Genomic DNA, 24,851 nt, shown 5'->3' with positions numbered 1-24,851 from the left:
TTACATTACTAGTTTCTTCGCAGATTCAGATTAATATTAGAAAGTATAATCAACAAATACATTATAATGTACTATTAAAGGTTATCATATTGTTGATCCCCGGAACAAATGTAATAGCAAGCAGTCTATAATGTAATTAAAGTAAGCTGCACCTCCATCAGCTGTCATAATAAATCCATATGCATATTAATGCACCACTAATTCCCATTTAACTATATGAAATAAATGTTTCTGCATAATACCCTATTCAAAATAATGAGTAGTTTTAATATTTTTCCTTCAAATATATCCTGATGCTAAAATTGTTGTTTTTTTACTTTTACATGTATGCACTGTAGTGTTACTACTCAACTACTACTCAAGTAATGTTTGTGCTGCTTCTTCTATCATTGGTTGTTGGCATACAAGACAGTTTGACCTGACAGCTAGAATAAAGGTCACAGGGTCACCAACATCCTGGATGCCAACTCATATTATTACAAAATGCACTCATAATACTTGAGATAAGAGAAAAATCATTCTTTCCTAATTTTGAGTACCAGAGACATTGAGGCTTTTATATCGCTGCGTTTGTATTAATTAGGCTATTTTTTTCTTTCTTTCTTCTTTTTTTCCAAGCACAAAGTCAATTCTACAGTCTGCAAAAAGCTGCACGTCTAGAACTCCAAGTCGTCTCCCTCTGACGCGCAAGATGCTTCCTCTGCTGTCATCTTAAAGTTACACTGTGTCCCGGCACCGCGCGGCTCGGCTCGGCTCTCCCACCCGCTGGAGAACACAGCGCGTTGCGATGGGACGGGCTTGGCGCAAAGCAGCGTTGATGCGCTGTTGTGTCCGGATGCTATAAAGATGCGCACAGTGCCTGCGCGCCCGGTGCTACACGCTGTCAGTGCATCCGAGCAGCAGCGGTCGGTGCTCGATTGGTTTCGTCTGGAGAAACCATGGCAGACCGAGAGGATAGTGTTGCAATTCCTGACTTCAGCTGCCTGCTCCAAATGGATCCCTGTCTCAAACCGTACGAGAAGGACTTCAAGCGGAGGTAAAACGCGGCTTAATCGGCGCTTGTGTGCACAGATTTGAGCCCAAATCAGTCCCCGGCGAAGCGAGCAGAAGCCATGTTTACGATGGCATCCGCGTCTTGAAATAAACATGCACAACTAACAGATTAATAGCGATGTTTGCCACACGCCAGACCATCGCCCTCTGCGTTCGGGTTTGACATTAGGTGTGATTGGAGGTCGTGCGTCAGCAGCTTGCCACCATCCTCCCCGCCTGCTGAATAACACGCACGCACGAGAGGAACATAAATGAGCCGCTATCTAGCATTTTATTTGACGAGTTGCCCAAGAAGTCGAGCCGCGTCTCCACTTCCTATGTTTGACAGTTCGAGGGCAGCAGCGTGTGTTTCTCAGTCAGCTGACGTCCACGTTGCGCCGTGAGCTGGCGCTTCGGGCTGAAACTGTCTGATCCTCGCCTGTTGTGGTGCTGGAGCTCGACCCGGAGCATCGCTGTGGTCCAGCACCACAGCAGCCTCTGCCTCCCGCAGGCCTTGGCCCCCGGTGAGGAGGCGCTTTCCTCGTCATTGTGTCCGCTTGTTATCGAAGCATTAGTTGTCCGAGAATGGCTTTTTAATTTAGTTTAAACTCTTCCAAATCGGTGCACATGCGCTATGTGATTGGCTTGTTTTTTGGGGGTTTTCCAAGTGAAGGGCTCTGCAACACAAATACTGATTCATACTGATCTCATATGCTGCAAAGTGCGTGTTTGGACTATAGTGCATTTCATAATCTGCGTTTATATCCAGCACACATTAATTTTATTGAATCTTTGGACAATAAACAACACTGTGCAGCCCTTTTTATTGATTTGTCCAAGGCTTTCGACACTGTCGACCATGCAGTAATGAAGCAGAGACTTCTTACTATTGGACTGTCAAAACATACTGTCTGTTGGTTTGAAAATTATTTATCAAACCGATCACAGTGTGTACAGGCTGAAGGCATCACCTCGAGTTATCTTGATATAATAAAAGGTGTGCCACAGGGTTCAGTCCTTGGACCACTTTTATTCACAATTTATATTAACAGTATCGGTCAAAATGTGCCAAATGCCAATTTTCACTTTTATGCAGACGATACTGTCATTTACTGCTCTGCTCCTACACAGCATCAGGCTCTCTTACACTTACAAACAGCCTTCGATACTGTGCAACACTCTTTTAATGAGTTGAAATTATTGTTGAATCCTGATAAAACGAAGTTGATGATGTTTACAAACTCAAAAACAAAGCCATTAAACCTTCCAGCTATGATTTCATTTCAGGGCAATGTGATTGAGTCTGTATCATCATATAAATACCTGGGATTCTTGATTGATGACTCTCTCTCTTTTAAACCTCATATTCAGCAACTTGTTAAGAAGTTGAAAGTGAGGCTGGGTTTCTATTTCTGAAATAAGTCTTGCGTTTCTTTTAATGCTAAAAAGAGACTTGTTGCTGCTACTTTTATACCTGTGATTGATTATGGTGATGTCTTATATATGCATGCATCTTCTCAATGTCTCCACTCCTTAGATACTGTCTACCATGGAGCATTGAGGTTCATCACAAATCTTAAGGCTCTGACTCACCATTGCTCCCTGTATGCGAGGGTTGGTTGGACTCCTCTGTCCATCCGGAGACAAAATCATTGACATGTCCTTATTTATAAGGCTATTCTCCACGTACTTCCATCGTATCTTTGGACGCTAATTCAGCTGAAAAACCCTGGAAGCTACCATCTTCGCTCTGTGACCTCTGCTCAAGGCCTCCTCTTGCTCTCCGTCCCTCACGTCCGTTTGGAAATGGGGAAAAGAGGTTTTAAGTTTGCTGCTCCTGCGGCTTGGAATTTGCTGCAGACAGACCTGGGTCTCCGGGAGCCGGTCTCCTTAGGTGTTTTTAAAAATAGATTGAAAATATTGGAGGGAAATTCATCTAGCTGTCGATGTTTTATATGACGGAGGTATGTGCTCCTGTGTGAGCTGGGTTGTGTTGGCTTGAGTCTTAGTTTTGGTTTTATTCATGCTGTGATTTAGTTTTTCGTTTTATATATTGTCTGTCACTGTTTTATGTTGTATTGTATGGAACTTTGTGTGACGTGCTGCTGCTGCTGTCTTGGCCAGGACACTCTTGTAAAGGAGATTTTTAATCTCAATGAGGCATTTCCTGGTTAAATAAAAAAAAAATTTAAAAAAAAAACATTGTTTGTGCAGTTGCCAAAGTTTCATGGTTGATGGTATCAAGCTACAACTCCCAATAGTTTATGACAAGGCTTGAAATGTTTCCATGATGCGTCTTTGTAATTGAGTCATGTATTTGTGCGAGTAATGCACAAACCAAAGAGGAACGTTCTGATGGATAATGTGACGTCTTTTGTATTTATAAAAATGTGAGAGTTGAGCCAGAACCAGTGGCGCCTGGTGAATTTGGGGGGGGGGGGGGGGTGCAGTTGGGCAACGCGGTTTAAATAGCACTCAACAATGAGAAGAAAAGAGGTTTTGAGTAGAATATTGTACAAAACAAAGCTTTATTTCAAGAAAACACCGTGCTCAACACTGTCCAATAACAACTATCAACACACTGTAACTTTGGGAATGAGAGGTTCAGAGCAGCTTTAAGAAACATTGGGTTGGGTTTCAGAGGTTTACAATATAAAAGAGTTTCACCCTCACATGAAAGAGGTTCAGAGCAGAATAGAGTCAGAAAGAGATCACATGTTACATTGGGTGTTTGACAGAGTAGACCCACTACTGTAAAGACAAGTAGCCCTCCTCTCTTTAATGTTGGCAAACTTCTCCATAACTCTCTGGTTAAAGTCAATCATGTCTGTAACCAGCCTGCTTCCATTATTCTTGAGGGAATGTGTCTGTTTTTCAGAACTTCTTCGTTGTGTTTTCGATGCCAGTTCGGTCTCCTTCTGCTGCTCTGCTCTGCAAACAGGGTTAGCTTCATGCTGTTAGCGAGTTAGCTCCATGCTCTTTGCTAGATAACTGTGGCAAGATTTGTGCTTTACACTTGTCTGAAGCTCTTTAGATCCCTCACCCCGTTGTAGTCCAGAGAGTTTCAGTCCCAGGACTTTGGAACAACAGACAGGGGAAACTAAACAGCGCATTACTCACTGAGCCTCCAGCTAACAGCTCCGGTTAGCAACCTGCTCTCGTAGCTCCGTGGAGCTCTCTGGATGAGGGAACGATACCGGTCTCTGATTATCCGAATAGTCCAGTCACGTGAAATAAAAAACGATGTCATTGGCCAGGGCGCAAATGTTTGCGCCCCAAGATTCACGTTTCATCCGCCAATGAGAAGCCGTCCTTGCGAAACGACCGTGACATGTTTGCTCGCTGCCGCACACACATTGCCCCGAAAATGGGGAGGGGCTTCTCTCCGTGAGGATGAGTGGCGATATATTATTTGTCACATTTAACTTAAGTGGTTGTTGACAGGGGCTTACTGTCTCCCACACACATTTAGCGCGTCAACACGGTATATTTGCTATTTAAATGATTTGGGATATAATGTTTTTTGACAGGATATATTATATTTTTTTCATTTTTTTTTCATCTCAACATTTTAAGAGGGGCGGCGCCCTCTATGGACGCACCGCCACTGGCCAGAACCATTCAGATGATAACCTTTTGTGATCTAAATGTGTAATGTTATGCACCTGAAGTTATACATACATGTTTTAATCCAGAATTTAAAAGAAATTGTCCTTGTTCCTCGTGGCATCATTTGGAGATTATTAGATGTGGGCTCACCAAACATACTCGTATGCCATGATCACGTTTACGTGTATGCACTGAGTAAAGACGCAACTTAAAACTTTTCATCAGCATCAAGTTTACATTTCTAAACTTAAAGTTAAGAAACATCTGTTTCTAAAACTGACCCTGAATAAACACACCGTTTATTCTGTGTCAGTTTTAGCATCAAAATAGTTTGGAGAATATTTACAGGAAATCTAGAGACTGGACATTAGTTTTAAGTGAACACTGACACACATATGAACTTTTATTGCCTCTCCTCACAGATACCTGAAAATACTAAACTTGTGTCCCTCAGTTGACCTTGTGCCGACTCTAATCTCCAAAAGTAAATAGACTCTCTAAATCAATAGTCTGCACAGGCTCTAAAATTAGGTTAATCTTTTTGGTTTTCGTGGCTCTTTTTTAAAAACTACTGTGAGTTCTGGTTTTAACCTGATAAACAGACTGTTAAAGGGTGTAAGGCCGTATGGCTCGGGCTCACCCAATGACAGTGTAATTATTTAGCTCAATTCCACACCTGTTGCATTAGCCTCACCTGCTGGATGTCTTGATAAAAAATTGAGTGTGATGTTTTTCACTCACAAGCAGACAGCGATAATGATGTGCAGCGTTCATTGTTACGGTATCTACTCACTGTTGGGTCGTTCCCCACACTAGCCCTCACAATTTGGCTGAGGGGCCACATTGGTTTAATCTATTTCATTACCATGTCCGATCTTGTCTCTAATGTGGCAGGTAAGGGACCCCCTGCTTTGTATTTGAAGCATGTGAGTGGGGCTCTAGTCTCGTCAGCTCTATCTAAGACACAGCTTGGGATCGCTCGGCTTCACAGAGCCACAGACGTGTCTCAAACACCTGTCACGCAGATGAAACTAGCACATACATTATTTTAAATGCAGGAGCACTGCTGTGTGAAGGTTAATTCTGCATAAGCCCTCGATGTCCCATGGCCCAAACACCACACCATGAGCACGGGCATAGCAATTGAGAGCTTTCTCCGGCTGCGGTGTCATGCTGAGTCCCCTCGTCCGGCTGCACGGTGCTCAGAATTCATCTGGCTTATCGGGAAGAGACCTATGACCATGCAGGCTGATGCCTTAGATTGCACGGCCATGTCAAGGCTACCTTCACATCTCAGCTTTGTTGAACTTTCTTTCACACCAGATATGGCCCGGCGTATCTGGTGTGAAAGAAGGACTCCAGACGATTTAGCAGGCCTCCCATCCTAATGAGTTGTTCGGTGGGTTTGTGGGGAGTTCTCATTTTATTTCATCAGGAAGCTACTTTCAGAATAAATGGGAATAAAACCCTTGATGCACAGTGAGCAGTGCTCTGTTGACATGCTTCAGTATGTACCCTTCCTGGTGCACAAGGCTACAGGAGGTTCTGCAAGGAGTTTGCAGCTCGTGGCTCCGCATCTCCTAAATTGGACCAAATGAAAGTATGGAGCATTGGGAATGCTTATTGCGGCAACGAGTTTTTGCAAAGACTTGAGTGTCATCGCAACTCATTTCAAAGTGAAAATACAGTAATAAGTCTGAGTCTTATGCTTGTGATGGTGATGCAATATATTTAAAGCAGACTGGATTCTTGAGTTTGAAGTGATGAATACAAATGCATGGCTCTGACTGAAAAGCAAAGAGCTAAAATACAGGGATTGAAAATAAGCGAGAGAAAAAAAAGGCAATTTACAGTTCCTCAATGGGAATTATTAGACCGACTGGATCATCTTCCTGAAACTATTGTAATAAGTGAATGTTTTATGTGCCTTCGTTAAAGGGCAGCATTCATTTTCCTGTCACCTTGCTTGAGGGTCAACAAAGGTATGAGGTGAGCTGGGAAGTATCGCTGTCATCAATCACCCTCATCGTGCAGGTCCCTCTTTAGCCTCATTAATGTAGAGTCAAAGAAGGACTTTAATGGCATTATTTGGAAGTCACCTTGCTGCCGGGGCCCTATGAAAGCCCTGTAGGCGAGCTCAGATCTGGAGGAGAGTTCAAGCATTTTTCTCCTCGTGCTTTTTCAGGCTGTTGTGGATGGTCCTGACACCTCTGTGCTTCAGCTGTCACCATCAGTCGTACACGGACACGCACTCTACATTTAGAAGCTCGATTATCTAACGGTGAGTTAAAGAACAGGTTACAAAGTGCAGCTGCTCCATGGGGAGAATTTAAAAAGTGGATTATAGTCACGACGACAGATTTTAAATTCTGACTGCTACGACCTCTCATCAATTTTTGTTGAAGATATGATGGAAAATAGATAAGCCACCCTATCTATCAGATGCAGAGCTTTTTGTTTGAAGAACGAGGGGTCAGAACAATTATTTTATCTGACTTGATTTCTCTGATTTATCCGCCTCGTCATTTTAATCCATCCATTTGATTAATTTGGTCACCATAAAGCTAGCCCAATGATTCCTTTCACATGTGATGAAGATAAGTCCAACATTCTAGAGAACGAAGCAAAACAAATTAAATCCTTTTTCTCTAAGAGATGCAATTGTATTTGCTGAAATTGACCAGACTATTCAATAAACTTGGGTTGACCTTAGGAATTTGAATTATTGTAAAATGAATCTACCTGAAGCAAACAATGACCACTCAGAGTAGTTTAGACGATACAATTCATTTTAACAGTGATGAAATGCGTTATGGAAATATTGAAATGATGTAGTACAATACTTCACCTTCTACGTCATGACAAAATACTGTTGGGTTGCAGTTGAAGCCTAAAAATGTTTATGAGTGTGTTGAACTATAATTGTACAGTGCTATATGCACATTATAGGACTTTACGGGCTGAGTATGTTTATAGTGCATTATAGACGGGGGCTTTATAGAAAGTTTTACCAAACTTACAATTTCTAGAAACTGTGGAATGACTAATCAAGTCAAGCTTTTTTCTTTAGGCCAGTTCCACATACAACCATGAGGCAAAGGTTCTCTACTTTGCCCGTGTTTTTTAATCCAAGAAAAAGCTCACCATGATTAACAATGCTTATAAGAAGTTGCCGCAGGAGGACAATGAGGTGAGACATCCTCCTACCACGGGATGTTTGGTGAAATGGTGCAACTGGTCTTCCACTGGGGCCAGGCATGAAAAAAGCTCTGAGGTCCAACTTTCCTTCTTGGACTTTTTGTCTCCAGATCTAGCTGGGATTTAATGCTGCGCTGCTTCTTTTCCCACTAGTTCAGTCTCTCGTGAGACTTGTTTGAGCTCCTCTGGAGCCCTGAGGAAGGGAGATCTTCTCCTTTTTGTTTCTGCAGATGATTGATCTTCTGCTGCTCCTCACTGTTTTTTAGAACCAGTCTCTCCAGCTGAGCCTCATTCTCTTTTTCAGGAGAGTGCGCCCCAACTGGTGTGGTATGTGGAGCACCCTCACATCCTCAATGAGATCTTCACACACTCATTTACACCAGCACCTCTGGAATATCTCCTACTAACCAATTTGGCTTTCTCTTGTGCTTGCTGAGCCCAGCTCTTCTCCACTAATCCCGCTTTCAGTCGCTTCATAGTCCAAGTCTCAGCTCGTGACTGGAACTCATTTAAAGTTTCCTCTTGTTTGTGAATATCAACACGATCCAATTTGAAGGCGTTTTTCTCTGCAACGTTACGATCTGACAAGTTCTCTGGGAAAATTGTGTTGACGTGAGACGAAGCGAAAATGTAGCTGACACCGAACTTATTTGACGGGATGTTGATGTCTGTCACTTGCAATTTTGCTGTGTGCAGTAATATGCGGGTCTAATATCTCAGTTTTGCCGCATGACATTTTCTCCTGTATAGATAAGATAAGATATTCCTTTATTAGTCCCTCAGTGGGGAAATTGCAGGATCACAGCATAGTAGAGCAGTAATACAAATAAAATACAGTAACAATATTTAATATACAGAGGAATACAAATATAGGTAGTAATTGAAGTGTATTCAACAGATTAAAGCAGTGGTTCTCTAACTTTTTCTGTGGTGCCCCACTTTGGAGGAAGAAAGATGTTCGTACCCCACCGCCCCAACAAAATTGTAACAAAATGGTCCATGCTGAATTTGTATTGAAATAACAACTTCTTGTGACTCCTAATATTTTGCAATCACTTTCATTAAACCAGATTGCTCCGTCAGACAAAAAACTAATCCGTTTTCAATCACTCTATTAGAATACAAATTAGGGATGGGTATCGTTTGGGTTTTTTCCGATACCGGTACTTTTAAAACGATACCGGTGCCTAAACGGTGCCTGAACCGATATTTTTTTTTTTTTACGCACAATGAGGACATTAAAAACCTCTTTGGCCATATTCCCTGTAGAAGCCGTTATCATGGAGCACTGACAAACAACGGATATCAGACTGTTAACATACACAAGATATGTTCTCCATTATATGATGTGATATGTATTGTCATGTGCAGACTTTATAGGGTTAATCCTGTCACTGTTTTGATGGGCAAAGAGAACAACCAATCAGAGGTACTGAAGATGACACGTGACAAATAAAGTTTTGCTTCCGACAGCGAGAGTTACACTGAAACAAAGTGATGCCCCACGGTCTTTATTCCTCCGTCATTATATTCCCGGTAACACCGGGTATACAGCCGGGATCGCTGGACATCAACACATCTGCTAGCAGACTGTCACGCTCGTAGCTAGCTACGAGCTAGCTTAAACATGGTTATAATGGCTAATTTATTATTTCTTGGCCTACTTTTATGAATGCAAGACTTGCAATCAACGATACGGTACTAATCTGAGTTCAGGCTGCTCGTCATCATCGGTCTCCACGTGTTCAGGGGGACCGGTGACGGTCTCCCCATCGCGCCCAGCCTGACGCTGGTGTGCTCCACACGGGCTCACGCAGTCACACACGGCGCATGCCTCCGCTGTCAAAGTTAAATATGAGAGGCTCGTAACCTGCTGACAGGGCGGAGTCACCTGAGAAGTTCACAACAATAGTTTTATTCAATTTCAATCGGCTCAGGCACCGGAAAGAAGCACCGAAATGTGCGTTGCGTTTCGGTCCGGGTAATACCGGTTGTATTGGAACTGGTACCATATTGGCACCGGTTTCCGGTACCCAACCCTAATACAAATACAGTTTTATCTGTGCAAAACCCCCTAATATTTGGCAAAAAATAGCTTATTTTGGCTGCAATTAACAAGCTTTGCACTACAAATATTTTCAAGATAACAACAATAAAGTGCAACCTTTACAAAACAAAACGAGTGCAGATATGTGTGAGTCATCACGTTTTATCATTATTATATGCTGCAATGAGCTTTCCACGACAACTCTTTTAAAAACAAGGTTGCAGGCTTGATACGGCCACTCTCAATTAATGCTCAATGTTGAGCTCTTATTTTGAAGGGCAACAGAAGGAAAGCGGAACTCACTGAGATTCTTGGCAAATCTGCACTCCAAAAGACCTCCGTCTCCTCAGCAGAAAAAGTCTGCTCTGTCCCTTTTTAGAAAGTGCATGTGCATTATCAGCCCATTCCAGTTTATTGTTCAGGTGAACACCCAGGTACTTGTGAGATTTTACAATCTCAATGTCCAGTCCCTGGATGCTCACTGGTACCGGAGGAGAGCGTTTACTACGGCAGAAGTCCAACACCAGATACAGATAGAGAAGAGTTATCCAAATGGAGAGAGATAAGAGTGCCAGGACTGTAATCTGTGCCTCCATCTATAATCTCCTGTTGCTCTATGACCACTGACGAGGATACAGAACCAGACTCTTTTGTAATTTGTGGCGACGGGGATTCGTAGTGTCTCTCGTCGTGTACTACTTCTTGACAATGAGCAGCAGTGTTTTTTAAATATTGCTGTGTTCCATTGGGAAGCGGTAGTGCGAAAATAAAGGCATGCATAACTGATCTTTTGAAGGTTGTGTATTTGATAAATCTGCTCCATCACATCTTCCCATTAACGATGGGTCACATGACAGCAACAGGAGGCGCTCAGGGTTTAGTTGCTCTATCGGATCTAAGGAGGGATTCAGCGTGTTTTAGCTCTTTGGTTTCATGGCCGCACTGTATCCTTACTCCTCTGGTTCAGTCTGACTGAACTCATCAGTGTCCTTTATCGACACAGCAGGCAGCTATTTTCAGCAAAAAGATCTGATAAACCCGCTGTAGCCTCTCTGCCCAGCTCCAAGTGGCAGCCAGACTCAGCTCGGGACAATCTGGGGAACATAGTGGAGTATTTAGCTGCTAAAGAGCCAAATATTTCCTTCAGGAGTTGGCGGAGAGCAAAACTCTGAATGTTGAATTTGTATTAGTCAGTTGGAGAAAAACACGACTACATTAATGTTAATGATGATAATGTTTCTCCATGTCTGCCAGGTGTGTTGAGTTTGCCATATAAACTTGTGGTTAAAGCCTCCACCGTTCCCAGGAGGTAAAAAGAAAAAAATTAACGAAGATTTATTATGATAAGATAGTGGCACATTATAATGCAGTACATCACTTTTTACTTTTAGTGAATGTTTAATTCAACATGTGTCCAACCTTCTCCCTAAACACTGAGATTAGTCTTATTTATTTGAATTGCAATTAGGAAATTCATTTGTGAGGGAAACTTAAGGGTAGCATCATTTTGGAACTATTGATTCTCACCTTAAGATTCAAGGTGCTCATAATATTTCTGAAAAACTTAACACTGACTGAATATCTCTATAGTCTAGACTCGAAATGTCCGACTTGAGCAATATTATAGCTAATGAATGAACTTGGACTGACAGCGATGCACAAAAAAAAAAGTCATGCGAGCTGAATCCTTTTAAAGATGGGGATATTTTTCCATAAATCCTGCACTTTTTGGTTTCAAGCCTAAGACAAAATAGATGCTCCTCAACATTTGACAGGCACATGACTATTAAACTGAGATCCGTTATTTATCTGCTCTGTTGTTACGTTTAGTGTGACATGTAAACACAGGAATTGCCTGTAGTTTTAATAGGTTTGAACATTGCATTCATGGCGGTGGAACCTCATAACCTTCAAATAAATGTGACGGCTTCAACTGAATACAGGGACACAACAGTCTGCTATTTTAACCTTGACGTGCCTTTTATATTATTATTCAGTGCCAGGGGAATAAAGGCTTGCTGTTTGTGATGAAATGGTCACTCTGTAGACTCTGCACTTTGTTCCTTTTTATAGGCGCACAATTCATTTGTGATGTGTGGTCTCACCTCCTCGCTGCAATCTCATGTGGAAGCAGACACAGGAGATGTGCGGAGAATACTGCAGCCACAGGATTTTAGCTCGCCATCCTCGCCGGTCCAACCTTCTGGAACTCACGTGTTATAATCATAGGCGTGACTTTCATGCCTGTTCATATTGTGGCAGAGGAGCTCTAGCCCTTCGTGAAATCTTCCCTTTGTCCTTCTGTTTAGCATTTTCTGGAAATGGTGGCAAAGGAGGTACAGTCGTATGCAAAAGTTTAGGCACCCCTCTGAGGCTGCATGATAATTTACTCTGTCTTCACCAAAAAAAGATCACAGTTGTGTAATATTCATTTTCTAGTTAACACTGAGTGCTGGGGTGTTTCCCAGACAAAGATATTTAGTGTAGCAGTATTTAGTTGTGTGCAATTAAATCAAATGTGAAAAATAGGCTGTGCAAAAGTTTGGGCACCCTTATCATTTTGTTGATTTGAATACCTGTACCTACTAAATCGCTGATTAACTGCAACACATAATTAGTCTGATTAACTCGTTAAGCCTTCAATTCCATAGAAAGGTGCATCCAATCATTAGAAAAGGTATTTAAGGAAGCCAATTGCAAGTTGTGCTTCTCTTTGATTCTCCTCTGAACAGTGGCAACATGGGGGCATCAAAACAGCTCTCGGATGATCTAAAACAAAGATTGTCCAGCAGTATGGTTTAGGGAAGGCTACAAAAGTTATCCCGGAGGTTTCAGCTATCAGTTTCCACTGTGAGGAATGTTATTAAGAAATGGAAGGCAACAGGCACAGTTCTTGTTAAGGCCAGAAGTGGCAGGCCAAGAAAAATATCGGAGAGGCAAAGGCGAAGAATGGTCAGAATGGTCAAGGACAACCCTCAGACCACCTCCAAAGACCTGCAAGGTGATCTTGCTGCAGATGGTGTCACTGTGCATTGCTCCACCATTCAGCGCACATTGCACAGAGAACAGCTGTATGGGAGAGTGATGCGGAAGAAGCCTTTTCTGCACACACGCCACAAACAGGCTCGCTTGAGGTATGCAAAACTACATTTGAACAAGCCAGGCTCATTTTGGAACAAAGTGCTGTGGACTGATGAGACAAAGCTACAGCTTTTGGTCACAACAAGAGGCGTTACGCATGGAGGCAAAAGAACACAGCATTCCTAGAAAACACTTGCTGCCCACAGTCAAATTTGGTGTGGGGTCCATCATGCTGTGGGGCTGTGTGGCTAGTGCAGGTACTGGGAATCTAGTTAAAGTTGAGGGTCGCATGGATTCAACTCAGTACCAGCAAATTCTTGACAATAATGTTCTAGAATCTGTAACAAAGCTGAAGTTACGGCGGAGTTGGGTGTTCCAGCAGGACAACGACCCGAAACATCGCTCCAAATCCACTGAGGCATTTATGCAGAGGAACAACTACAATGTTCTGGAATGGCCATCCCAGTCACCAGACTTGAATATAATTGAAAATCTATGGGGTGACTTGAAGCGGGCTGTCCACGCTAGGCACCCATCAAACCTGACTGAACTGGAGATGTATTGTAAGGAAGAATGGTCCAAAATACCTTCATCCAGAATTCAGACACTCATCAGAGGCTATAAGAAGCGTCTCGAGGCTGTTATTTTTGCAAAAGGAGGCTCTACTAAATATTAATGTGATTTTTCTGTTGGGGGTGCCCAAATTTATGCACCTGTCTAATTCTCTTATGATGCATATGGCATATTTTCTGTTTCTCAAATAAACCTTATTTCACTGCTAAAATATCACTGTGTCCATGAAGTATTATATATATGACAAAGAAGTTCCTGATCCAAATGCCCAACAATTTATAGATGAAAGTAATGGAGATTATCAGGGGTGCCCAAACTTTTGCATACGACTGTATGTGGCATCATTGGTTGGAATTTAAAGGTTTACATTTGGCAAGTACTGCCTGGATCCACTAAGCTCAACACATGGAGCAGCTGCTGAGAAATGGCGCTGTTACTTCAGCCCATCATCACCAGCCCCAGGGCATTCACAGGCTAGTCTGAGCTTGGCTTCAGGGCTAAAGGGGAGAGAGTGCACTTAACTCTGCTGGCTGAAAGAGGCTTTCTGTACTGGGAAGAAGGGTGGGAGTGGGGGCTGATATGGACTCCAGCTGGAAGGAACTTAAGTGAGATAAATTGCAAAGTAATTTGTCTATCCTTCCCAGTTAAAGATAACAAACAGAATAGTTACACATTGTGGAAGAAGTGAGGTAGGTTTGCACCCCGTGGTATGGACATTAAAGCGAGCGTTGGCATGGAAATATTAAAATGCAGCGACGTCTACTGCTAAACTTGTGCTGGAATATTTTAGAGATACAGTATATATTCCCAGGTGAAAAGGGTTACAAAAAGAAGAAAAAATGAACAGGTATCACCATTATTTCCTCAGATTACTTGCATGCAATACATCTTTTTTTGCAATGTAATTTTTTTGAAAATGTATGTTTAAATATGAAAATGAGCTATTCTACCATAAAGCCAGGTTTAAAATATTTGTTCTGATTGTTGAAATATTAGACTCGAGGCTTTTTGCTGAGGGAACATTGGATTTATCTTTATCCTTCAATTGTTGCAATGTTTTAAGGGAGCTACGAATGATGGATGAATACAACCATGTGCAAAAGCCTTAAGAATTTAGATGGTAATGAAACGGCTAAGTCTGGTGCATGCAAGTGCTCCTGGAGTGGAGATTTCTGGCTCGCAGTATGAGAACATCCTCAATTATAGGAAACTTCTTTTAAAGGAACATTGTGTTAGGAGAACATACTTATAAATATTCTATATGATTCATGTTAAGTGTATATTCACCTGAGAATTTTCATTTATATATTTGAACAGGGACATACACAGCAATCAACCCAGGGTTAAATAAGGTTTTTGATACCATACAATGATCTCAGGAGCTTGTTCTTTACATGGAACTGGTCGCCATGTTTCTACAGTAGCCCAGAAAGGACAAAGCAAATGCTGACAAGCACCTAGCTATAGACATTTGCCTTTTAACGTTTTCTACATGGGTTGCTGTCGTTCTCTGATTGGCTTGTCACACAAGGGACTTTTCAGTTGGTTGTAATCTGCAACCTCACAGCTAGATGCTACATGCAGCATCTTAAAAGTGATGTATTGTAAAATGTCTTGCATGTTGTGAGACAGTACAGGTAAATGGGGTACATTTGTGTACCCAAATATGTGAAATGTTGTCTGTTGACAACAATTTTTTTTTTAGGAGAGGTCTACATATGCAAATGGACAAAGTATAAATAGCTAAAGGTGTATTTATTGGATAATATCTTTCCAGTAGTCTGAAATAATGTGACGTGTTTAAAGTCATGTTATGGAAGCAAAATAGCACAAAATATTAAAACTGGACCGGTGAATGAAATGCATTGATTTTGCCTTTTTTGAGTCGACGTTACCTGATGCAAATCCTTTGGTTCAATATATTTAGTTGACATTCAGCAGTGACACTGAGAGAAAGCTATAGCAACTCTTGCACTGTTATCTCCATTTACTGGCATTTCACTCTCCTCCCACACCTAACAGACCCGAATGCAGTCGATGCTCTTCGGGGGGGGGGGGGTGGGGGGGGTTGTCAAAAAAACGTGATGGAGTGAAATTGATTCAACATCACTGATGATATAAACCATTGGAGGTATCTGTGCTTTTAGTGGCGAGTTATTCCATTGGACCCAATCAACTTGTGTGTGTGTTCTGAAGGTATGAGCTGCTACAGAAGCAGCTTTTCCAGCTGGAAGAGACGGAAGGAGGCTTTGACCGGTTCACACGCAGCTACAATACCTTCGGTGTGCAGCGACAGCCTGACGACAGCCTGTTTTTTAAGGAGTGGGCTCCTGCTGCAGAGGCCCTCTTTCTCACCGGGGACTTCAGTAAGTATCCTGAGGAGAACTCCTGTCAGCTCCTGAACATGTCAGCTGTGTGATCGAGGTAGTTTCTCTCAAGCTTGTACTGTACGAGTTTCAGTGCTGCTCATTTATTATCTACTCACGCATGTTAAGGTGTCCCAATTCTTACAAAATATAATCCAATGTGAATGCAAACACCCTGGAATTAAAGCTGAAACTATGCGTGTTAACCTCTAGAATTATTGTTTTTGCCATTAGTACAAAAATAATGAGTCTATTCAGAAATGTTTTTTATTTGTGTTTTTTAAAAAGCCTGCAGCAGGCTGATGGATGTAAGTGTCCTTCAGTCTAGTTGTAAAAAAGCAATCAATGAAAAGAAATAACACTTTATAATTAAGTTACCTTCACTGTTCGGGGCCTGAAAAAGACAAAGGGATTTTAGCGTTGGAACAGTAGAGAAAGGGTGCATATCTTCGCTGTGCATTAAATAAGAAATGTGACATTGTTGATCACTTGAACACAAAGAGGCCTCAAGGGTGCGGCACAAGGGTAGCAGCCTTTTTGATCAACCAACCTGGGATAGTAAATGTGAAAAATATTGATGACACGGGATAACTTTTATCCTGAAAAGGGTTCTTTTGAATGTGGCAGTGTTCGTTAATATTTCAGTAGCTGGTTATTTCATCATCGCCTGCAAAGTTGTTGAGAGAGTGCAACCTCTGTGAATGCACTGAAATCTCTTATTCCCCCCCGGTGCCAACTTTGAAAGTAATTTCAGGTTAATAGTCTTTTGAGTGTTATTTTCTTTTAATGTGGGCTGTGAAAATTATGCAAGATTATTTATTTGTGTCATCATTAACGCGATTAAATGAGACTTGGCTTTCATCTATCAAGCATATGTACAAGGTTATAAAAACCCTGTGTCATTTTCTTTCCTTTATCAACTATATTAATGCATTTTTTACACATGCCAGTAGTAATATATTATGGACAAACAAACAATGTAATAATAGAAGAAACAACAACAAGAAGGATGGTGAAATCATTAAAACCTGTGCACATAACTCCAATACTATTTGCTATGCCAGGCCACAGCACAAGCTCTCGCCTCTGTGCCGCGGACATTCTGAACTGACATTCTGCAGGTAATGATAAAGAAAAGCAAATGCTAGTAATAATAATTCCCTCAGATGGATGTTGTGTGCAAAACTGGAGATTTGTCTATTGTCCCTACACTTTTTTTTGTGCTCCTTAGTTCTGTCGCTTCCCTCTTTCCATATTTCCCCCTGTGACTTTTCCTTTTTTAATTATCTTCCCAGGACCTTGGGCAACAGCTCAATTCCAGCATTCAATTCTGTGAGATTGCATTTTGACACGGCTCAGTCATATTATTTGATTTCAATTTCGTAGTAAATGTGGAAACAGCCCAGCAGCCCCAGTCATGTCCATGGTGCAGGTTGGATGCATAATGCACTGTTTCTGTAGAGCAGTTTAAGCAAAGGGAGATAAAATAAAGTGTGAAAAAATATGACTGGGCCTGCCCTGCCAGTGGAAAGTGCTGGTGTTGTGCCCGGTCACTTCTGGAGCATCTCTTGTGATTCAATTCCCATCCTCTGCTTGTTTCTGCTCATGAATAGCAAACCGATGTAGATTACTGAATAAAAACGACATCCTAAATTGACACGCCGAGGTAGATGTTTAGTGTCTGGATATATTCCAGTCAGTCAATGATGATTGTTAATGTGGTATCAGCAGGGTTATGAATTTCACACCTCTTTGTCGGTCCCTCCGGAGATATAATTCAAGGAGCAGTGAAGTGGTATTTTATCAGTTTTGCTTTTAGATGACTGACCCCGCTGCTTTTCTCACTGTTGCGAAAGTCGCAGGATAGACGCGAGCAGTGCGGAATATAAAAACAACCAGACACAATTATGCATAATGAGACAGCGGGGGGGGGGGGGGGGGAGATATTGTGATCACTTCATACCAAGAGAGATTCATGTACCGACTTCGGCATCTATGATCATATGGCTCTCTTTCATCACGACACAGCTAATCAGAATGATGTCTGGCTCTGTGTTGTAAACCAATTAATTTGAATCCTTTGCCGTGCTCCCCTATAGATGACTGGAACAAATTCACCCACCCCTACACCAAGAAGGAGTTTGGCAAGTGGGAACTGATTCTACCACCCAAGCATGACAGGACTCCAGCTGTGGCCCATAACACCAAACTCAAGGTAGTACAGAACATGTTCATGCTTTAGCAGGCGGCGTCTTGCTCCGGTACGGGGGACCTGTCACTGTAATGTGCGAGGGAGATGTCATGTGTGGTGTCTTATTGACCAAGTGAAAACCTGGCGTGTCGCCGTCAGCAACATGCCATACTCTCAGCGCGGGCGAGAAGGGAGATTACTGCATGTACACAATCTGCTCAGCGGAGGGTAGATACACCCGAGGAGCCCAGCGGATGGCTTTTATTTCAGCTCCCGTCTGTGCCAGCTCTCCCTCAGCACACGGTGCCGTGTTTGTCTGTGCATGAAAAAACACTTCTACGTGATTGTTCTTAACCTCTGGTCAATAATTCATCAGGGTTAAATGCAAAAGACCCATTATGCATTGTCTCCAAAGAAAATGGCGTGAATGACAAATGATTCCGCAATGAGATGCCAGGCGTGGATCGGACGGCACCGTGGCAACACTCTCCTTGGGACCGGGTCATTGCTGGCACAGTCCAGTGCCCTGGACAGGTTGCCCAGCTCCCATTGTCAGCGGAGGTCAGTCTAAGGACGATAAGAAGCAGATGGAAAAGCTGGCACCTGGCCTTTCTTTGTGCACCCCCGCTGCCTATGAATGGCTGTCCTGCTGCGAGCTCCACTTCAGAATTAGTTCCACAGCACTCTCTCGTGGAAGCACGAGCTGAGCTCCAATCACTCTCATGTAGAGCAGCTTTTGTTTTTCCTGTTCTTGCACCCCCACCCAGCAGTCTGATTTTTCTTTAATATTACTAATGCTGGCCAATTTATCTGAAGGACCACCGCTCTCTCAGGCTATATGCCAGTCCATTTATCTAACGATCTTTTACTAATCCTATAAATTGTGAAGCATGTCATCAGGGGAGCCAGGCAGCTAACCCCTAGGTGGCCTGGCCATAATGAAAAAAACCCCAGAGGGGGTCTGTCCTACGGCTCACTTGCCGGTGGCATTGGAACAGTCGTTACTTTACAACAGAAGCCAGAATTAGTTGGGTTCTAATGCCGGTTTCTGCAGGGGACAAAGCGAGGCGAACACATACTGCGGCTAACGCTACAGGATCGATTTCTTGTTGGGCTTTTCCAACTCTCACGCTGGCTTCGTCCTTTGGCTTTTTGACTGATGGAGGCAAAATAACTTTTCAGTTAGATTTCCAAACTATACTTATTTGACCCCCTTCCAGTCCAGAATTGCAAACATAATAGACAAGAAGTGAGGGATAATGATTTAGATGTCCTACTTTTCTAAATTGCTCCCTGGCTCAAATCCACGCTCAAGATGAGCCAGTAAGTGGCTGTGTTAATACCAAGAGGAAAAGAAAGAAAAAAACACAGGATAATTACCATTAAATACATATTCCCCACACCAACTTCTCTGTTCAATACTGTGGCTTTTGTATTGTGTCTCTGGAAGCAAAGTATAATGGGTTTAAAGCTGATATTTTTATGTTAGCGGGGAGCTTCTTCCTGGATGAGCAGTGATTTTCATGTTGACATGTCGAAAAATATTTTGTTTATTGGTTGAACAATTTGCACCATTCTTTCTGTATAATAGATGGGGAATAATGGCACATTAAAAAAAAATGTTTATGATGCAAGCATTTTCTGTCTGGAGGATATTAATAAATGCTGATGTTTTAAAGTTGTGGACATCCAGGGACAGGACACACCAGAATCGGAGGACCCTGAAGACCAGAACTCTTATACCTAATGACTGTTATTCCTGGCTAATTATTTTCTTTTTTTTCCCAATGATGTCATTTTGGATTCATTTTTTCCACCCACTGTGTGTGTGTCCTCTCAGCTTATGTAAAATACCACTTATCTTTCATTGTTTAAATGCCGAGCTATAACACAACACTAATTTGTCTTCTTCTTCTTTGTTTTCTAGGTGGTTGTTCACACCAAGAAGGGTGAGCGGCTGTACCGAATCTCTCCCTGGGCAAAATATGTGACCAGGGAGGAGAAGGCTGTCGTCTACGACTGGGTTCACTGGGATCCGCCTCAGCCCTATACTGTAAGTTTTCCTCATTTAAAGAAAGGCAGAAATCTGGGAAAAAAAGAATAAATAAAATTTGAAAAACACCAATGCAGTGCAATCATTCAACAATTTTTGTTACTGGAAGGGTTTTCTGAGCTGCCAATATTGAAAGAGGACATTGTTTAATGCAAACATCAGAATCTGTGTCTCCTTCCAAGAGCAAAATTCAACAAATGGTTGGATTTAGATCCCATGGAAGGTAACATTGGTGTGAAAATCAGTTTAAAATGAGCGGATCCTTTTTTTTTCTCGTATGAAAAAATGTAGGCATAATTCTGAAAGTCTCCTCACAACTTTCATGGTTTGATGGCTAAAATAGAATAAAAAGGAAATGCTTTATCAAGCTACACTCCTGTGATGGCACTAGAATGCCTTTGTGTTGGGTGAGCTCGGTGTCCGCTTGCGGCGTGAAACATACAATTACATTTGAGATCGGTCTGACATCTCGTATCCACAGCGGTCGTGGCCATTGTTGAAGTGTGTGCTTGATGCTGAGAGGGTCTGAATGTGTCTCAATACTCGACGCTCTTAGCACAAGTGTGCAGAAGCAAAATAATAAGAGGCTATTAAAGACCACCTTGCCTTTTTATCGCTTGTTATTTAGCATCATTTTAATTAGAGGAGCCCTCGTACTGGCAGTATATTCGCTTTATTCATCACGAGTGTCTCGATCATGCACTTCAAGTAGGGGGTTTGTGAAAATGGAAATGTTCATGTATGAAACGCATCCTGTTCCCATTGTGTGGCACAGACGATGTGCATCATGGCTCTCTTTATCTTTAACATGTGCACAACCATAATCTGCCTTGAAAACACCCACACTGGGTAATTGACCTTTTATGGCTCGTAATTCCTCACAAGATGTACTGTATCTTCTTTTTTTGTTTCTCATAATTTTGGGTTCCTCTCCAGCCAATCCACCCTCGGCCAAAGAAGCCCACGAGCCTGAGAATATACGAGGCCCACGTAGGCATCGCTTCACCGGAGGGAAAAGTTGCCTCATACGCCAACTTCACGACCAACGTGCTGCCTCGTATAAAAGAGCTGGGTAAGACAAAAGGCTCCGTAAGATAATTCTCTTCCCTTTTGGCATCCCGCTTCTTCCGTTGGCTACTCAAGTCTGCGAAAATTGCTCCACAATTATCCTGCTGAGATCCTCTTCAACTGACTGTTAGGGAGAGCTTTTGTTGACTCAACTTGAGAACATTTTGTATCTCTTCGGGCCAAGAACACAGAAAGTGGAGCATCGAGGTGATCAAATCAGCGCCAGCGATGTGTTCGGGGGGGAAAAAGTAGTTGAGCGCTTCGTCGAGAGCCATTTCTTATAACCGCCAGCATCCTGTGCCATCTCGGTCTCCACTGTCCCTCCAGTAGCCGTGTTTTCAATGGCAGACCTGTCACTCTGCCTTTGCTCAAAGCCACACCACCACGTCAACATCCTGTTTACTGGCATCCCCTCGAGGGACCGCTCACCGTTGAACAGTGTTTTGTAAAGAGGGCTCCACAACACTAGTCGCACACACCACAGCAGATATGGCTCCAAAGCCGATAATGTATTCCTTTTCTCTTTTTCTCTTTTGCTTTCTTGACCCTCACTATTTTCCCGTTGTATCATTAATTTATACAAATGCCTTAATGTATATTATTATAAACTGTCAAAATTAGTTTGCTATCGATACATTCAACCGTATTCGTTACACGGCACTGTAGTTCAGTTCTCGTGCGGACTCACTTCTAATGTGTTTGTCCAGATTAATTCAGTATAATCCTCGGAGGTTTTGGTCGTCTGGTTTATTGATTGTTTGAAATTCTGGTTAAACGTCAGTGGCTGTTTCAGCTGTATCAGTTTAACTAAATAGGACAATTCATATTTTGAGTATTGTGAATCTTTTACCAAGAAGACTTGTGTCAGTCAATAAATTCAGTTCAGCACAGCTAATATATAAACAGAACAGTCAGTTTCTTTCCATGGGCTACTTGACATTATGATGAACATGAGTATAATATGTCTTTTATTCAACAAACAAATGCTATGACATACATAATTCCCTAATTCCCTTCATGACTACAGTTTAGGACTAGAGGATGACCATATGTCCATATTCTTGCTAACAGCTATAATTATCATTAATTGCTGAGAATTATCAATACATGTTGTGCTTTGGACTTGTGAGCAACTTGTTCATGTGACTTATGGACTGTATGTGTGACGCATTTTAATAATAACTCGACTGATATTTAGGAGCTAGATAAAAAAAAAAGAAGACTTTCACCTCAAGGAACAGATTCCTGTGGAGGTTTGCAATTCTGCTCATATGAGCCATGTCATCATTTAACATTAAAATACAGCCTGTTGCACTGACATTAATAAAAGGCACAGATATGACTGCTACGGAAGACCAGGAGCAATCTGATGAATGCTGTTTCCTTGGGTATGTCATTCGGTTTCGTGGGAAAGGTAACGATCAGAGTAAATGCTGCCAAAGAATCTACCTGCTGAGGGAATCAGGATTCTTCAGGTCTCTAGTGACTCTGCCAGCATTCCATTTTCTTGACAGTGTGGGTGTATATATACATATTAAAAAGAGAAATATCCTCTCAGTGCTTTGTCACAAGCCAACATTTCGTTTTATTTTTTATTTTTTTTGTCTCTTGCTTTCTCTCTAGCATGAAAAGAAGCCGCAATATAAATAAATAAACGAATGTGCTCCACACAACAGTGGAAAAACCGCAGGGCTTCCCTCCGGAGTGCTCAGTGGCGGTTTAGAAAGTTGTTCTCTTATTCATAGGAGCAGTTGTCGTATGTCGTTTTGAAATGTTCTACATGACCTCCTGACTCTGATAGCTGTTGTTCCCCTGTAGCCACGGCTCGTCTTTGTGATACCAGAGCTGGTGTCAAAAAGGAAATGCCGGGAGCTCACATGCCCAGTGTGACTGACAGGGGTCAAATCGTGTTGAGTCCTTCCAGACGATTGCCGTCCAACATTAATGTGGCCAAACGCAGGGGATACCTTTTCAGATAATGCTATCAGTCTCCAGAAATGTTTTCTTTTATTTCATCCAACCAAACCCATACATCAATTGAATATTTGCATTTTGATTCGATGTTTGGGATAATGAACCACGCAGCTGGAATCATAAGAAAAGAGAAGACGGCAAGAGTGAGGCTTTTCCAAATAGACGGGATGTTAAGCACTTTGTAACAAAGAAGCACCAGGATGTCGGGCTCCATTGTATCATGCTGCCTTCCATGAAGTGTTAGCATAAATTAGACAAAGTTAGTTCAATAATCTGGTAAAGCCGAATAATCTCTTCCCTCTCCGCAGGTTACAACTGTATTCAGCTGATGGCAATCATGGAGCATGCCTACTATGCAAGCTTTGGATATCAGGTTACGAGTTACTTTGCTGCTTCCAGGTAAATGCTTGTCATTTTAACAGTTTGATACAACATGAGTTTTTTTACACGTTTGAACAGAAAGCTCTCTTTGTAATGGCTATGGTATTCATTATAGATGCACTCATTTTTGTATTGTGTTTTATAGCCAACATTTTCTCATTAGTCATTCCCTTTTTGTGGATTTCACTTTATGTGGAATACAGCATGCGATCATGAGTTCAACATTACTTCGCCAGAAGTAAAAAGGTGACATGATAAATTCTTTCAGCTCAACCACGAGTGAAAGCTTCTGTTCCCTTTTCTAAGATTTACAACTTGGAGCCATATTAATTAGTGTCACATGCCATTCACACATCTTCATCTGCTACTTTCATTGTCTGCCCTTTTTCATGCAAAAAGTTTTCGAGAACTTCACTTCACTTCACAACATCATGAGAACAACACTGAGCAAGCAACTCCCCACTAAATAGTCACCTTGAATCAAGGTTGTGAAGTCTGGCTCCAACAATATAATCTCTCTGTAAAGACATTTGCTGTTAATCCAGCGAGTGGAGGGAGTCTTAGATAAAGGTGGACTAGTCGGAGTATTTATCCTCTCTGAGATACGTCCTCACTTGCTTGGAGTTTAAACCCAAAGTGTAATGTGTATATAGTGTAATTTCACCCATGATTGATTTAAAACCTGAGCGCCTCGAATAACAGGAAGCGTGGTAATACTGTCGCTATGTGCCCTATGTTGGAAAGGAAGCTGATATAATGATAGCTGGAAGGACAGCCGGGAAGTTATTGGACAATATAAAGAGTGTACACAAAGATATGCTTGTGTTTGTATATGGCGGTGTGTATGCATACAAACAGTTACTCTAGGAAGTTTTCCACAGTGTCTTCTTTATGACCCTTTAAATGGTAAAAAAAAAGGACTGTGGAAGTGTTGGAATACTATATATTAGAGTGTATGATCTTTTGTTCAATGATCTGAGGGGGATTATGTTTTGCTCAATCGTATTGTTATTTGAACAACAAACACATTCTAATGAAAATGATAATTCAGTGTGTGCCCTTGCACTTTCTCTTAAATCGTAGACCTGTTGCCACTGTGATGCTAATTTGAGGAAAAATACACTCGTATTCAAGGACCATTTTTATAGTCAAGTCAACTTATCCCCCTAATGCCCAAACTCGTTATGATCTAGTTTGGGCATTATAAATAGGGTATACTGTGACATGTTGACTTGGATTGGGGGTTTGGTTGAGCATTTTGACCATGAAATGGAAAAG

General features: G+C 41.9%; 1 protein-coding gene across 1 annotated transcript in view; it reads left to right on the top strand.

The window, feature by feature from the left end:
- Nucleotides 1–632: 632 nt before the first annotated feature.
- Nucleotides 633–24,851, top strand: part of gbe1b (glucan (1,4-alpha-), branching enzyme 1b) — a 74,239-nt gene continuing 50,020 nt past the window's right edge. Inside the window, exons 1-6 of the mRNA XM_056441438.1 lie at nt 633–1,036; nt 15,737–15,906; nt 18,006–18,121; nt 20,025–20,150; nt 21,087–21,222; nt 23,501–23,591. Of these exons, the coding sequence (XP_056297413.1) occupies nt 939–1,036; nt 15,737–15,906; nt 18,006–18,121; nt 20,025–20,150; nt 21,087–21,222; nt 23,501–23,591 (737 nt within the window). The 5' untranslated portion in view covers nt 633–938. The remainder of the gene's footprint in view (nt 1,037–15,736; nt 15,907–18,005; nt 18,122–20,024; nt 20,151–21,086; nt 21,223–23,500; nt 23,592–24,851) is intronic.

Source organism: Pseudoliparis swirei, chromosome 20 (assembly GCF_029220125.1).
Source record: "Pseudoliparis swirei isolate HS2019 ecotype Mariana Trench chromosome 20, NWPU_hadal_v1, whole genome shotgun sequence".
In the NCBI taxonomy this organism is placed as follows: domain Eukaryota; kingdom Metazoa; phylum Chordata; class Actinopteri; order Perciformes; family Liparidae; genus Pseudoliparis; species Pseudoliparis swirei.
This window is presented reverse-complemented; position numbering and strand designations above follow the sequence as displayed.